At 41.3% G+C, this 15,223-nt stretch overlaps 1 protein-coding gene across 2 annotated transcripts in view; it reads left to right on the top strand.

The window, feature by feature from the left end:
* Positions 1–15,161, top strand: part of Utx (Utx histone demethylase) — a 147,580-nt gene extending 132,419 nt beyond the window's left edge. For both annotated transcript variants that reach the window (XM_076806015.1, XM_076806016.1), the window contains 7 exons: positions 1,401–1,556; positions 3,189–3,375; positions 3,708–4,025; positions 4,554–5,993; positions 6,067–6,322; positions 6,442–6,779; positions 7,053–15,161. In XM_076806015.1, the coding sequence (XP_076662130.1) occupies positions 1,401–1,556; positions 3,189–3,375; positions 3,708–4,025; positions 4,554–5,993; positions 6,067–6,322; positions 6,442–6,779; positions 7,053–7,265 (2,908 nt within the window). In that variant the 3' untranslated portion in view covers positions 7,266–15,161. The remainder of the gene's footprint in view (positions 1–1,400; positions 1,557–3,188; positions 3,376–3,707; positions 4,026–4,553; positions 5,994–6,066; positions 6,323–6,441; positions 6,780–7,052) is intronic.
* Positions 15,162–15,223: the final 62 nt, after the last annotated feature.

The raw sequence follows: 15,223 nt of genomic DNA, 5'->3' as shown, positions 1-15,223 counted from the left end.
ACTTTAATATTTCAGTGCTCAGATTGTAGTTCTCGTTAGTTTCTTTTTAACGCACAGGCTCCTCATTGTCGACTAACCTCAGGATGACTTTTGGTATCTCCGTTAACTGTATATCTTATTCTTGTTTTTAATAGCTGACTGTTAATCTCAGGATTCGTATCGTGTTAAAATTGTGAAGTGGTCTCTAGCCTTGTAAAAAGTAATTTCCACTATTTAACTATTGTTTGTAGAAAATAGATTGTTTTATAAGATAGCTACATTCCTCCGAAATAAGTCTTATAATATTGAACTACTTTTGATTCTCGAAGGACTCCAGAAGTCATCTCAGAGTGAATAAATAAAACAAACATCCGGGGTCTTTTTCATATAAAGTTCTAGATCACCTTGAAATTTTGTTTAGAAAAAGAATGCAATGTTTTTGTTGGCACGTTCGTAAGCTTACCTCATCCAAAAGCATTTGAGTGTCTTATGTAAGTAACTTCATATGCGCCGAGCACCAAGTACAATTCAAGATCATCAGGGACCATTCAATTCGAATACATAATCGATCTAAGACTATACAACGAGAACTATCATGTTTACTGGCAGAGATTCAAGGTAGTCGCGAATGTTTAATCAAAAAGATGGATTGCCAATGTCTTCTGTGTGTCCAAAAAATGAACTTTCTGCTCCAAAGAACGAAGAAGAAACATCCGTCACGTTATTGCAGCACCGCAAAGGCTTAACTTGACTCTTTACACTTAAATATTAAATTGTAGTTAATATTGGTATTACTGATACCTCTACATTTTTTTTTTTTGAAAATATAGCTTGTATCTTTGCAGAGATTTCTACCGATACTATTATCTACAATTTTGAATAAAGTGTATCTAATATATCCAGTATTATTAAGTGAAATCAGCTGGTTTTTATTCAACTATAAAATGTCGTTTTGTTATCTGAATTTTTCTAAAGACGAAAGCCATATCCACCTCCCAAGGTGTACGCTGCGATACGAGACACCTGTGTTACCAAATTTTGGTTTCGCTGACTTCTCTAAAACCAACAATTCCACATTTTATCGTCGAGCCACTGAGAAAGATAGTGTCGAATCCATCAGGAAAAGCGCAAAATGTTCGCGATTTTCATCTGTTTGCAACAAGGCACACTTCATCAACTGTATATATGTGTTGTTCACTGTACATGTTGTATACTCTTTGCCTAGTAGGCGACCCATATATTGGTGCGTTATGGACATACATACGTATGATTAAACGCAGACGAATAAGTAAGTCGGAAGACAGGTCAGCATTCGAAAAAAAAACGAAAAAAAAAAATAGTAGAGAAGACGTGGAAAGCTCGCCTGTCTAAACAGTTACTAGACCAGTGTGGTAACGGTGAATTTTTTTTGTCTTGTTTAGGGGCAACAACAACACGCCGAATTGCACGGGCTCTCTGGCGAGCCTGGGTGGCGCCAAGTCCGGTGGTAACACCCCGATGAACCCATCTCTTCAACAGAGGATAAACTTCCTGCAGAGTCACTTGAGCCAAGCACCGATGCCTTCCGTCGCCGCCAAGTAAATTCATTAACTGTTAAAACCCCTTAATGGACGTGCACTGACTCATTAATTTGTTCGTGTGCCTCTGCTTCGCTTATTCGGCCAGATTATGCGGAGCTGGCCACCGAAATTAAGCAACATCATGAAATTTTAACACTTTAAGGTCCCCTTAATTTTGCCCTCGACTGTATTTCAATAATGATAGCAATTTCATCCCTGGATAAACAAGCCATCTTGACTAATATGATCTACGAGCTTTTCTTAAGAGCATTTAAAAAGCCTATTAATAGGCTTTAATTGGCTAGAATGTTAAAGTAAGCAAGCCAATAAGTATGCCTATATGTTAAATTAGGTAGAATTGTTCACCTGAAAATTGAAGTTGGAACGGCAGTGTGAACGATCACTGTATCTGCTAACAAATTTCTGAGTCACTGTATCAGTTGAATTCATTAACTGCTTGGACTCGTTAATGGACATGCACTGACTCATTAATTTGGATACATGGAATTGATCAGGAAGACGAGACAAGTCAATCATAATCCAATGTAGATGAGATCCCATTTTATTCTTTTGCGGCTACAGGTCAGAATAATAACGTAGATTGTCGTTATTCGGAGTAACAAATTTCTGAGTCACTGCACCGGTTTTCCGTAAGTTATAACGGGAAGGAACTTGGTGGATAAGTTGATAGAACAGGCAGGACTAAGTCTTGAATTTTAATGCTTTCGGTTTTTACAAAGACTTAAATGTTAAGTACTTAACAGAATCATCAGAGATGAAATGCAAGTTTCTTTTGGTCTAGCTCGGCACTATACCGTGGACATAATAGTGGAAAGAATTCCATATTTTCGGTACTCGCGTATTTACAATTTATTTTATATCTATATTCAATTACGGGAGACTTGCATTTTATATGAAATAGTTTCTCAGCACTAAGGCGTTCAATTATTTTTAACTTGTGACTTTAAACTGCGAAGCTAAGGGATAATTAATTTTGAAACAAAGACTGTATATGTATGTCTGTCTATACGTTATGATTAATTTCAGTAAAAGATCTCTAGTGATATTGACATCTCAGTGACCCTATAAATAATTAGTTGTTGTTTGTATAAAAAAAAAATTATTTGTATAGTATAGAAAATACAAGTTAAAATTTTTAAAGAAAATTAAATTTACTGGTGGCACACTATTGTACAAAATGTAAATAATTGTTGGAAATAAATGTATTTGTCTTTCACTACAATTAGTTTTTAATTACAATATGTTTAATTACATGCATAGAACACGCTGTTATAAAAGGATCACACTTTTATTTCTTTTTTTTTTTTTATTTGAAATTATATTCAGTTCTTGATGCTGTGTATAGCACAATCTTTGAGATTCGTTTCTTTTTTTACGATGAACGATTACTAGATGCGTGCGAGAACCCGAAAATGTCGGATCGAGAATTTTATTCAGAATCGGGACAGCTTCTCGAGAATGCCGAAATTGTGGAGAAACCGACTCCTCTCGACCCGATACCTACCCGACCCGACCCGACTATCGGGTACCCAACATTTTCTGGTTCTCGTACACATCTAACGATTACCAAAAGAACTGTCTGCGAATATATGGTACCATTCATTAACAGGTATTTTTGTTTTAATGAAGGAGGCGGCAATTGCCGTCTATAGAAGAGGCTTGGAACTTACCCATCAGCGCTGAGATGTCTAGCAGACAGCAACAGCAACAACAACCATCAAGTGGCCCAGGTTATAAATATGGTAGTACACCTTCTGGTCCACCACCGCCTTATCCGCAAGGACAAGGCCAGAATCTTAATACGAAGAGATTCAAGGTGAGCTTTCATCACCGCAAACTATTAACCCCTTCGCATCCACTCTAAACGTCTAGTTGCTGGGCCTAAGTAACCAAACTAATTTGACATAATTTTTAAAAAGATAGGAGTAAAAATTATTTCTTTTTTGGACCAATACATATGAACCCTCTTTACTTGAGACATTGTGCATCATAAAACAAAATATAGTTTCATCAAAAATTTATAAAGGATAAACTTCATAAATAGCTTGAAAAATCGCATGACGAGACTGACCAGTCATATGAGGCGAAGAGGTTAAATAACAGCAATTGTCTATTTTCAATCTTTACTAAAATGACTTAAACTTTTAGCCAGGAGAAGAGCCAGTCGTCTCCCCAGGTACGCAGCAGAGGCCACCACCATTCTACCTTTCACCGCAACAGCTTCAGATGCTACAGTTTCTGCAACAAAATCATGGCAGTTTAACGCCACAACAACAGGGTCTGCTTGCCCAGTTGCAGCATCAGTACAGGTCCATGCAACAGCATCAACAGCAGCTCAGGCTGCAGCAACAACAGGCTGCGCAAAGAGGCCTAAGGCCAGGACAGCCTGGTTACCCAACTGGGTATAATCATACGCAGTTAGGACAACCCGGTGTCATTAAGAACTATGGAATACCTCAACAACCGGTACACAGTTTTCTAACATGTTTACTTTCATTGGGTATAGTTACGGATGGTTCCCACATCAAATTCAGATGAATTTTGGAGGGGTAGGGGAGAATCGTAAATATAAAATTTTAGCTGCGGGTCTTCATTAGTTTCCAAGGTATTTGTAAAAAAAGCTTACCTAACCCAGATCTAAAGAATGATGCATCTAGTTACGCAGATCCGTAGGACCGAGGACACCGTTCATATTGGATCGTTGCCATGTGTTTACGAAAACATTAGATAAGCGGCAACTCGATGCTGACGCACACGCCGCCACAGACTCATACATGAACACAGAATTCACTGTAGTGGTGCGAAATTTTGTTTACAAATATCTCCAAAACTAATAAAGACCTGCAGCTGAAATTTTATATACCGGGTCCTGTCCCCCTCCCCTACAACCCCTCCATGCTTCATCTCAATACAATGTCGGCCATGCAGTGCACTACACTGCAGTGTGATCATTGATTAAGTTTCCACCGTTTTACACACTTCTCTCTATTATAGTTGCAACAAGGTGGAACCGTTGCGTTACAGACAGGATTTTCGGACTCGAACGTGGGTTACAATACCGCGGCGACCGGGAACAGCCAGACGCCAGGAATGCCTTACAAATCCGCCTCGGACCCGAACTTCCCCCAGAGACAAATGGCGTCCGGACAGTACAACCAATACCAGCCTAACCAGTACGCCGCTCAGGGTTACACGCAGATCTCATCGACAACGAGCAACTACCCGGAGGGTTCGGCAGGGAACAAGGACTTGGGAGTCACGGATCAAGAGCTGCAGGCCCTATTATCGCAGAAGGACATCGCGACGTCTTTGGCGGAGGATCTGTTGAAGCACTTCGGGTCCGAGGACTTGGACGTGAAGGAGGAAGCTCCAAGTATTATGAACAACGGGACTCTGAGCTCGGGTCCGTTCTCGCCGTCGAACCTGGAGGAGAACACCGAGAAGATCAAGGAGGTGAAACTGGAGAAGGTGGAGGATTCGCAACCGTCGTCCACGTCGAAGTTGGAGACGTACGAGAAGAGCAACGCGAAGACACCAACCCCGGTGGAGACTGTGAAGTGCGAGGCGACGTCCAGTACAAATAAAATAGAATCGGTGACGCGAGTCGAGCCGGTTCTCAAGTTGGAGAGCCTGTGCGAGTCTCAGCCTGAACAGAAGCTCAGCATAGACATGGACGCCAAGAACATCATCGAGGCGTGCAAGGGTCAAGGGCTGAAGGGTGTCCCGAACTGTTCCATTTTAAGCGATCGCTCGCCACCGCCAGCGCCGCCGGATCCACCAAGCCAGAGGCTAACCAAGGAACAACTCTTACCGCAGACTCCAAGCGTCTACTTAGAGAATAAGAAGGACGCTTTCGGTCCTCAGCTGCAAGAGTTTTGCCTGAAACACCCGATAGCTGTGATCCGCGGCTTGGCGGCTGCCCTGAAGCTGGACTTGGGCCTGTTCTCGACGAAAACCTTGGTGGAAGCGAATCCTGATCATGGTATCGAGGTCAGAACTCAGATGCAACAGACCAGCGACGAGAACTGGGATCCCGTGATGGGCAGGAAGGTCTGGGGCTGCATCAGCCATAGGAGCCACACGACGATCGCGAAGTACGCGCAATACCAGGCTTCGAGCTTTCAGGAAAGCTTGAAGGAGGAGAGAGAGAAGGCTCAAGGTATTCACACCTCGAATCTGTCCGACTCGGACTCGAAGGATAGCACTGGTGCTGTCAGGAGGAAGAAGAACGCCTTCGGACTGCCTGGTCGGCCGGGAGCGAAGATGCTGCGATTTGGGACCAATGTAGATTTATCGGATGAAAGGAAGTGGAAGCCGCAGCTGCAGGAGCTGATGAAGCTGCCAGCGTTCGCTAGAGTTGTGTCTGCTGGGAACATGCTCAGTCACGTTGGCCATGTTATTTTGGGAATGAATACCGTTCAATTGTATATGAAGGTAAGAGGATTTTTCTTGATTCTGCAGTTGATGCGATCTACCAGGATGGTTTGCAAGATGTTCTTCATTACAGGTGCCTGGTAGTAGAACACCTGGCCATCAGGAGAACAATAATTTCTGTTCGATTAATATTAACATCGGGCCTGGGGAGTGCGAATGGTTTGCAGTGCCTGACGCATACTGGGGTGTAATTTGTGCTCTTTGCGAGAGGAATAACATTAACTATCTTCATGGTAGCTGGTGGCCTTCTTTAGAAGACCTGTACGAGGAGAACATTCCTGTGTACAGGTTTCTACAAAGGCCTGGCGATCTCGTCTGGGTTAATGCAGGTCAGTAGATCGCAAAATTAATCTATAGTGGCCAGGGATAAACTTCGGAATTCTTTTCGTAACTTTTTCATAATTTAGTGTTACTGAATATTTGTTTTAAACGAAATCTTCTGTCCCAGGTTGCGTGCATTGGGTTCAAGCCGTCGGCTGGTGCAACAACATCGCCTGGAACGTAGGTCCTCTGACAGCTCGTCAATATCAATTGGCGATCGAACGATACGAATGGAACAAACTGCAATCGTTCAAATCTATCGTACCAATGGTGCACTTATCCTGGAATTTGGCTCGGAACATCAAAGTGTCGGACCCCAGACTGTTCGAATTAATTAAGAATTGCCTCTTAAGGACAATGAGACAGTGCTGCTTAATATTAGAGTTTGTGAAAAGTAAAAGTGTCGAGGTTCGGTTTCATGGACGGGGAAAGAACGAAGCTTCGCATTATTGCGGGCAATGCGAGGTGAGACATCTTCGTGAAAAGATGAAGACAATGGAGATGAGTGGAGATGCGCCAGAACCCAAAAATGTCGGATCGGGACCGGTTCTGGAAAATTTCAGGATTCTCGAAATAGGGATTCGAATAAGAATATTAGGGATTCCCGACAATTTTCAAGCTTGTTCCCAAGAATATTCGAGATTCTCAAGAATATTCAGGTACCCGACATTTTCGGGTTCTCGCATACCTCCGGAGATGAGACGACGATAGTAATTGTTGCGTTCGATTTGATTACAGATCGAAGTGTTCAACATCTTGTTCATAAGGGAGCAAGAGAAGCGACACGTGGTCCATTGCATGGACTGTGCACGCAAGCAGTCTCCGTCTCTGGAAGGGTTCGTTTGCCTAGAGGAGTACAGAATGCGCGATTTGATGGACGTTTACGACGGATTCACCCTGCACATGTCTCTGACCACTCCCTCGTCCGCTCCGTCTAGCCAGTCCTCTTGAGGTTACATGCAGCACAGATATTTGGACTTCTTAGGCACGCTACAGTGACTTCGATAGATTCAAATTCTGTGTTTGTAATGGGACTTTTACGGTAACCGTCGTTCAGGTACCTGAGAGCTACTGAAGAAAAGAGAAACGAGAGGAACGCGAGGGAGAAACCGAAAGAGTTCAGACATGTTGGACCGTTGCAACGCGCCGAAGATGCATCCGCTGGTTCCGTTGCTGATTCTCATGGCACGCACAACGCTTGGTATAGTCGTCGAGGCGATCGAGAACATTCTGACAATTAGTTAGCACTATTTGTACAGACGATCTTTAGGTTAGTGGCCCAACAACAACGCAACAATAACTGTTCCAGCTCTCGGGTACGGTGAGGTCGAAGCTACGGGGATAAAACGGATACAAACGAGAGAAGACTGCGTTTTTGTTTGTAAATTACACGATTAAATAGCACGCGTAATTCTTTAAATAGTTCGCATCGTCGTCTCGCGATAGCCTCGCGATACGAGATAATGCTGAACCGTATGGTTTCACTTCGAGCTTCGGCCGCATTTCTTATCCGTCTCGTGACGTGGCAAAGAGCTACGAAGCGCGTAACAATGCTTTAACGTAGACAATTTTCTTCGTTGCTCTTTTCTTCGATCGTGTGTGTTCCGGAACATTAATTGAGTCGCGATTAAAATATTAAAGAAATGAATGCGCACGGTGCATCCCCTAAAATTAACCGCCATCTTTTCGACAATTCATTGAGAAGCTGTTTTAAAAAAATTGGTCTGATCATGTTCATCTTTCTGTTGAGGAAGGTCAACTTGCTTGACCTCGGGTGACATTGAATTAAAAATTTTTGTTACGTCAACAGAAACGTTGATTTAGATTTTTTTCTATAAACGAAACGATTTTATAGAAATATTTCAACTGCAAACGTCTAATGGACGGAAGACTAAATTCGTTTAAAATATTTCTTGGATTATCGAAAATACTTAAAAAAAATGATGGTTAATTTTTGAAGTTACACCGTGTAGAGAGGGTCGTTATGTTATGCGTGCGAAAGATAAAAAGAAAACAAAAAAAGATTACGGAAAAATGTTCACTGCCAATTACGGATACGTAGAAGGATTTAACGTGGGGATTATAAGAGTTAGGGCTGTCGTTAACTACTGTTACGGATTAGAGTACGATTGTAAAGTAAATCGCGATGCTGCTCAAACCGTACGTGATTGTACATTTTTGTAATAAGCGGTCGAAGACGATTAATTGATTTTTTACGGGAGTTCTAGAGAACGTTTAGCACGGGTACGAATGTCCTGCTGCCAGTGGTTTTAAATTCAAATTCGAACAGCAATCGACAACCTTTTTCATATCACGCTTAGACTAATTACCGGTAATAGGCTTTTCTACGAACACGAACGGCAGAATAAGGACACAGAAAGAGAGAGAGATGGGTGTATGCACAGCAGTAGATCGAATAATCTTTGCTTCGGACGAATCAATTAACGCATCGTTGCGGCTCTAAAATATTTGTATAATAGTACGTATGATTTGTATAGCTATAAACTAAGGTAGAGCGACTTCCGCGTTTAGGACGAGGGAACGTGTTGCGGACAGTCTGCGTAGAAAAAAGAAAAAGAGCGTTTCTCAATTTCCGATTTCGGAATTTCTCTCAATAAGAAAAGCGTCTGATTTTTATTATTTTTTTTTTTCTTTGTAGCGCATTCTTATCCTTCCGATCACGACGAACAGTTTATTGGTAGGTCACGCGAGTTCGAATTTTTATACACTAATCGGGATAAGCGCGAACGATCAATTTATCCGTTCTATCCAGATCTATTCGGTTGGAAATCAAATGAAGTGATCAATCAACAGTTGATTTTTATTCGTTCTGTAAATACGAATCAATTTTTAAATCCGCCGTCTATTGGCCGTCGAACAAACCCGTTCCGATCAACTCAAATTGTACAAATTGATAAATCTATACAATTTAGAGAGTTAGAAGAGGCGAAAGATGGATTTCGAGCGATTAGTTGAAAGTTAATTCGATTCGACTTTTGAAAGAATTTTTTAAGCGAATCCGGAGGCGGGTCTAGGGAATTTGGAACGTTGAGCGACGAAAATTGGGAAACGCTGACGTATTTAGTTGGTGGGGAAGTAGCGCGATTCTTTTGACGAAGGAGCATGTTTTGCAAATCCTCGACTCGTTACTGTTTACGGTAAACAAACTCTTTGAGGTTCAGCAACTGTTGCAAAGGTTAAAGGGTGTGTTAAAAATACACAAAAAAAAATCCACACAATATTTACAACGAGTAGACGATCGTGTATTTACAGCATCGACGAACCGCTAAAATTTAAAAATCTAACAAATTTTTCGTTTTATTTCCAATTTGCCTTTTTCACGGATTTTATCAGACGTTGTAAAACGGAGACTTTACACAAACATTAATAGTCTATAGTTGGTGCCATGTAAGAAGGAATCTCTTTCGCGCATGTCGTTGTGGGGTAGCCTTGTTGTAAACAAGAATATTCATATACCGGGAGGCAAGTAATTTGTAATTCTTATCGTCTTAGCCCCTGAAACCATATCTCTGTGAACGCTACGAACACGGGGTACACAATCTATTTATCCCTATTATCAGCAAATAGAGGATTAGCCAATGATTCCTTCTTATTTAACACCATCTATAGAAATTGATATAGTAATTTGAAGGGCTAGAACATTTATCGTATTGATTCTAATTCGTAACAAATTGACGGATTTTAAATTAGGTAGTTTCACCAAAAGAGTAATGTTGCTTTCCCACCAACGAAACACAACAGTCGAACAAACCGGAAAAGGGATCGCATCTCAAGGGAGAGGAGGGAGGAACACGCGTACACGCAAAAGAAAACGTACCTTCAACTCAGTCTCGTCAATTCCACATTGGCGTTTAGCAGCGCCAAATGTACGTGCCAGAAACAAAAAAAAAAGAGAAAAAGTAATGAAACAAATCTTACCTACCGCTAGTGTATAAAATGAAAGAAAAAAAAAAAACAAAGTAATACAGTTCTTGTTCCGAAAAAATGTATTTTCGCAGACGCGTGAGAGAGAGGGAGAGAAAGGGGAGAACATGTTCGAAACAAACAAACAAACAAAAATAACAAACAAACAAACAGAGAGGTAGATAGTCCGTACATCCGTAATTAAGATCATCGGGAATAACGATGTATTTTTGGAAAAGCCCTAGGAATGCTAGTTTCGCCGAGAGCAAATTAGTTGACGAGTGACGATCACCACTTCTCCTTTCGTACAGGATGATCCGTCGTCGACGATGGCGACGAGCGATCGAATTCTTCGTGAAAAAAAAACACCTCAAAAGTCTAAAAATTTTTGTAAAGACGAAAACAGAGTCAGATCGAGAAGAAATAAAAACGTTCGCTACGACTAGAATGAGAAATGCAATTTTTTAACCAATGGAGCTTCGGACGGACAATTTTGGTCCAGGTTTTTGGTTCATTTTTTCGCGAAGAATGACACCGCTCGCCGATTTGCGCCACTGATGACGGAGCCACGCTATATACGCGCGACCAACTTCAACGTCGCGTCATTCTATTGCAATATATACATAATATATATACATATATATTTCTACATTATATACAGCGGTGGCCGCGCGTGTAATGCAGGTTTCCAGTCGTGCGAATCCGCCGTCTACGATGTTTCGAATCGTAACACAAAATTGAAAGCGTCGAAATTGGAAAAATAAATCACTTGTCGGAATCGCGTGTAACATTCGGGTTTAATCGCAACTTGTTAACCGGGAGGACGACTTCGTTCGTCCTTCGAATTTTAATATTTTTCTCCTTCTTTTTACCTTTTAATTCAACTACTTAAATGTATCATAGGACCCATATTGGTGTAGACTGTATTTATTCTAGATGTACTCTAGATTTGTTTCGCATAGAAAATAAAATCGCCCGGTTAACAGGCTGTGAACGAACGGATTAGAAATAATTTAATCCTTTGCGCTCGAAGCTCAATTTTGAAACCCAGACGTTATTTTCCAATCTAAAATATTCTATACGATTTTCTTTTTCTCTATACGTAATAATGTGAGTATACGTTGTACCACATTTAAATGGACCGTTCGCAGGTCAAAACCACGTTTCGATTTTGTTAACATTTTACTGCCAAATCGATTGGTACTTATTAACTTATTTCATTTAACCCTTAATCATTAGACTTAGCGCCACCCGAGCGACAAAAATTGAAAATGGCGAACGAGTGGCTCAATTCATTCTATACAGGAGTACACGTTAAACAGCGGATCTTTATGCAAAATAAAAATTGTCCTGATCAATTTTGAGAGACAGAGGTCCGATAAAAATCTGTTTCTCCGTTTAACAATTTTAACAAGTGGAAAACAACAGAACCGTGTTCATTAGTTCCTCTAAAATGTTCACTGTTTCATCTACCCATTTTTGCCGTAAGTGCATAAAATCCGCAGTCTAGTTTTGAGCACATGCACTCGAGCCACGCTTAAATGTTCAATTATATATTAAATACAAACAAGTCCAACACTAGAACCACCGGACAAGTTGAAATTGCTTGTTCCTAATTTTTTCTTTTACCATGCCAACTGCATGCCTTTATTGCTCAGTAGTTCAAGTAATGCAAAAATTCTTTCGACACGTTCGTGTTCGAGCGCAAAGAGTTAAAAGATTAGGTGACCCTGCACATTGTCCAGGTTCGGAAGGTACCATTTTGTTCGTTGGGACACGTTTCGAGTAGACCGAATTCCCTTAGGGTTTCCGTAGGAGTCTGTAGTCGAAAGAGTGATCGCTGTGATACATTTCAGCCTCTCGGTTTCGTTAGCTAAATTGCTTTGACCCGGTGGGATATATTATTGCGGTGGTTCGGTAGCGAACGCGTAAGTGCGATCATCGTCACCCAGAGCCGAGTCCGTAGACGAGAAACAGCTATGAAACCCTTGTACCCGGTCGCAGCCATCGCGAATGCGTACCACCCTGTACCTTGTCATGACTGGACTGTGGATCCCTGTAAAATAAAAATGTCCTGCATCAATTGCGAGAAGTAGGAGCCAAGTGAAAACTTGTTCTTCCTTGAATCGTTTGAATAGATTGAAAAATTCTTTTATATGAATATTGACATTCTTAGATTTCTTCTCCAAATTTCAATTTTCTCATAATAAAATCCGCAGTCTAGTCACGACAGAGTGTCCTGACAGTCAGTACCAGCCCGCATTCCACGACCACCGAACTCGCCGGCTTCTGAAGTCCTCAGCGAGAGCTAGTTAGCTGTACACACCACTCGAATGATCTCAACGCATGTATGTAAAATGACGTTATTGGCGAGCTCTGCCAATATCTCGAACTGACTCGACAACTTCGACTAAACGGTTAATAAATTATAAATACATATATATGTATATACATATATGTGTATATATATATATATATATATATAAATATATTTAATGTAAAGAATAGCGTTAGGGGAACGAAGCGAAGCGGAACGCGCGGCTCAACAGCTTCGACGATCACCACGGACGACTGGAGTTGCCGTCTGGTTCGCCTTGAGCGAGGATCGATCCCTAGATCGGGATCTAAAAACTAATCGGTTGCCTCCTCGATCGAAAAATTACAATCGATAGACAAGAAAATTAGATTAGATCAGAAAATTGTCATCGGCGAAACGAGCTTGAACGGTTACCTTGTATTTTTCGAGAAATACGATCTAAAATTGAACGTCCTTCGAAATTCCTGTTCGCGCCTCCCCATAATTGCGGGTTTTATGCAGTTTTCGATGAAAATGTAGCAGTGAGAAACGAAATTATAAATGGACCGGAAGCAACCTTTTGGAAATGAGTCCTCGTTCGAGGGATCGATGCCAAGTTGATTTTTCGTTCGCGACACGGTACTGAAACTGTACAGTCTTCTTTCCTTCATTTTTGTTTTTTGTTTCTAGAAAAAAATTCGTAGCGCTGGCAGTGGAAGTTTGTGCGTTTATGTTTAATTTAGTAGGATGATTTTCCAGTGATAGGAAATATCGTCTACGAGTGATGGCGGCATCGATTTAACGTTTTACCTACCTGAGAGTTGAATGTCCAATTGTCAAAATGGAGCTTAAAAACCTTCCGTCGAGTAACACGATCTCGAATAAGATTACTAGATTACGTTACTGTAGACGATTAGTTTACGATCGGAATTGAAATGTAATCGACAAACCGTGGTAGGCAGCACGTTAAAAAAAAACCACCGAGAGATTCGTTCACCATAAATCGACGCTCGCCTGATCGCGTGTACGATTTAATAAAAATTCGTCGAAAATGTAGCGAAACGATGTTCGATTAGGGTAATCGTTCGCCAAAATCACCAGCCCGAAGATACTTACCAACCTCAAAGGTGGTAAATCTCCGCAGGTGCGCTATCATTTTCTTCGAACGCGTTTCATTTTTCTATTCTTTAATTTCGTCGTCTTTCGAATTTCTCGAGTATGCTGTGATCCTGCAGGATGATTCGGGATTCCGGTACCGAGGTCGACCGGCAGTATTATAACGAGCGAAATCTCGTCTCGAATACTCCGAGACGAATCACTGCCTTTATGAAGACTTGAAACGCGAATAAAATACCAAAAAAAAATAAAATAAAATAAAAACAAAAGAATCGTTTGTTTAGAAACCGAAGAAAAATCAAGTCGACGTACTGGATTCTTCGAACGACCTGCGGAGAACAATGCGTTTTAAGTTAAGCAGGGGAAGCGAGGAAACATTGTATACAAAATGGCCGACGACCGGTACACGTGAATCTCTAAGCGTGACTTTGTTTAAATCGGGTTTTCGGAGAGTTTCACGTTTGCTGGTCCGATTTTGAATCTTGAAAATAGTACGGTTCTCGTGACGATTAAACGAGTTTGGAACCGGAAGCGAGTAACTTGGTCGTCCGACGAATTGTAAAGTAGATGTAAATACGTTTGACCTTGATTTCGTTTCGATAGCCGGCAAGAACGAGCGACGGCGTTGTTGTATAATAAATTGTAACCGTGCTTGTCTCGGCGCGCAGAATTCGACGAGAGCCTTCGTATTTTGGTACCGACGATCCCAGGGAATCGCCTCGGAGATGTATCGGTCTGCGGAAAGACATACGCGGGAAAATGGCCGCAGTCCTCGCCGTTCGTTCGAGCCCCCCGCGAGGCGATCCGCGCGTTAAACATCGCGAAAACTGTGGAAAACTGTCGAAAATGGAGAGAGACTGCGGGAGAAAATGGATCGAGAGCGCTCGTGAGAAACATATTTTTCGCCGAACGGTGTACGAACGGTTTCAGTTTCGCACGGACCGAGCGGAAATGGCTGCCGCTTTTGGAACAGTGGTCGAACTACCGACGATACAGCGAATGCTTTTTCCGAATTTTCTGTAGAATCTGATAAAGTACAAATCACGTATTTTTCGAATACTCGATGACAGGAGCCGCGATCTACTTTTTCATTGACGCCGCGATTTGCAATGAAAAATTCGTACTACAGCGTCCCGGCTATGATCCTTTACACTTTTCGATCGCGTTGAAACGACTTATTTGTGTTCTTCGATCATGGTTGTTCGCACGAATTCGTACTCGAACCGCGTACGAACTATTTTTACAGAGTGACTTTAGGGAAATTCGATACTTTTATCGGTGTAATGCTAGTTAAACAGTATGAAATACTAAACAACTTCGTTGATATTTCAAATCAATTTTACCAAAAGTGAAATGTAACGGTGTAATCAATCATGGAGGAGAAGTATTATTAGTACGAAGTGTTTACATCCTTGTAGTAATTCTTTAAAAAAAAAAAATTGGTCTTGTCGAGTGTACTATGAATTGTGACGAATGTAATAATGATTTTTCAGTTCAAAGAAGCTTCGAGAGTTACTTTTGGATTTTTATCATTGTTATTCCAATTATATCAGTTTCCTTGAACCGAGGTTCG

This window comes from Halictus rubicundus, chromosome 2, assembly GCF_050948215.1.
Source record: "Halictus rubicundus isolate RS-2024b chromosome 2, iyHalRubi1_principal, whole genome shotgun sequence".
NCBI lineage: Eukaryota > Metazoa > Arthropoda > Insecta > Hymenoptera > Halictidae > Halictus > Halictus rubicundus.
This window is presented reverse-complemented; position numbering and strand designations above follow the sequence as displayed.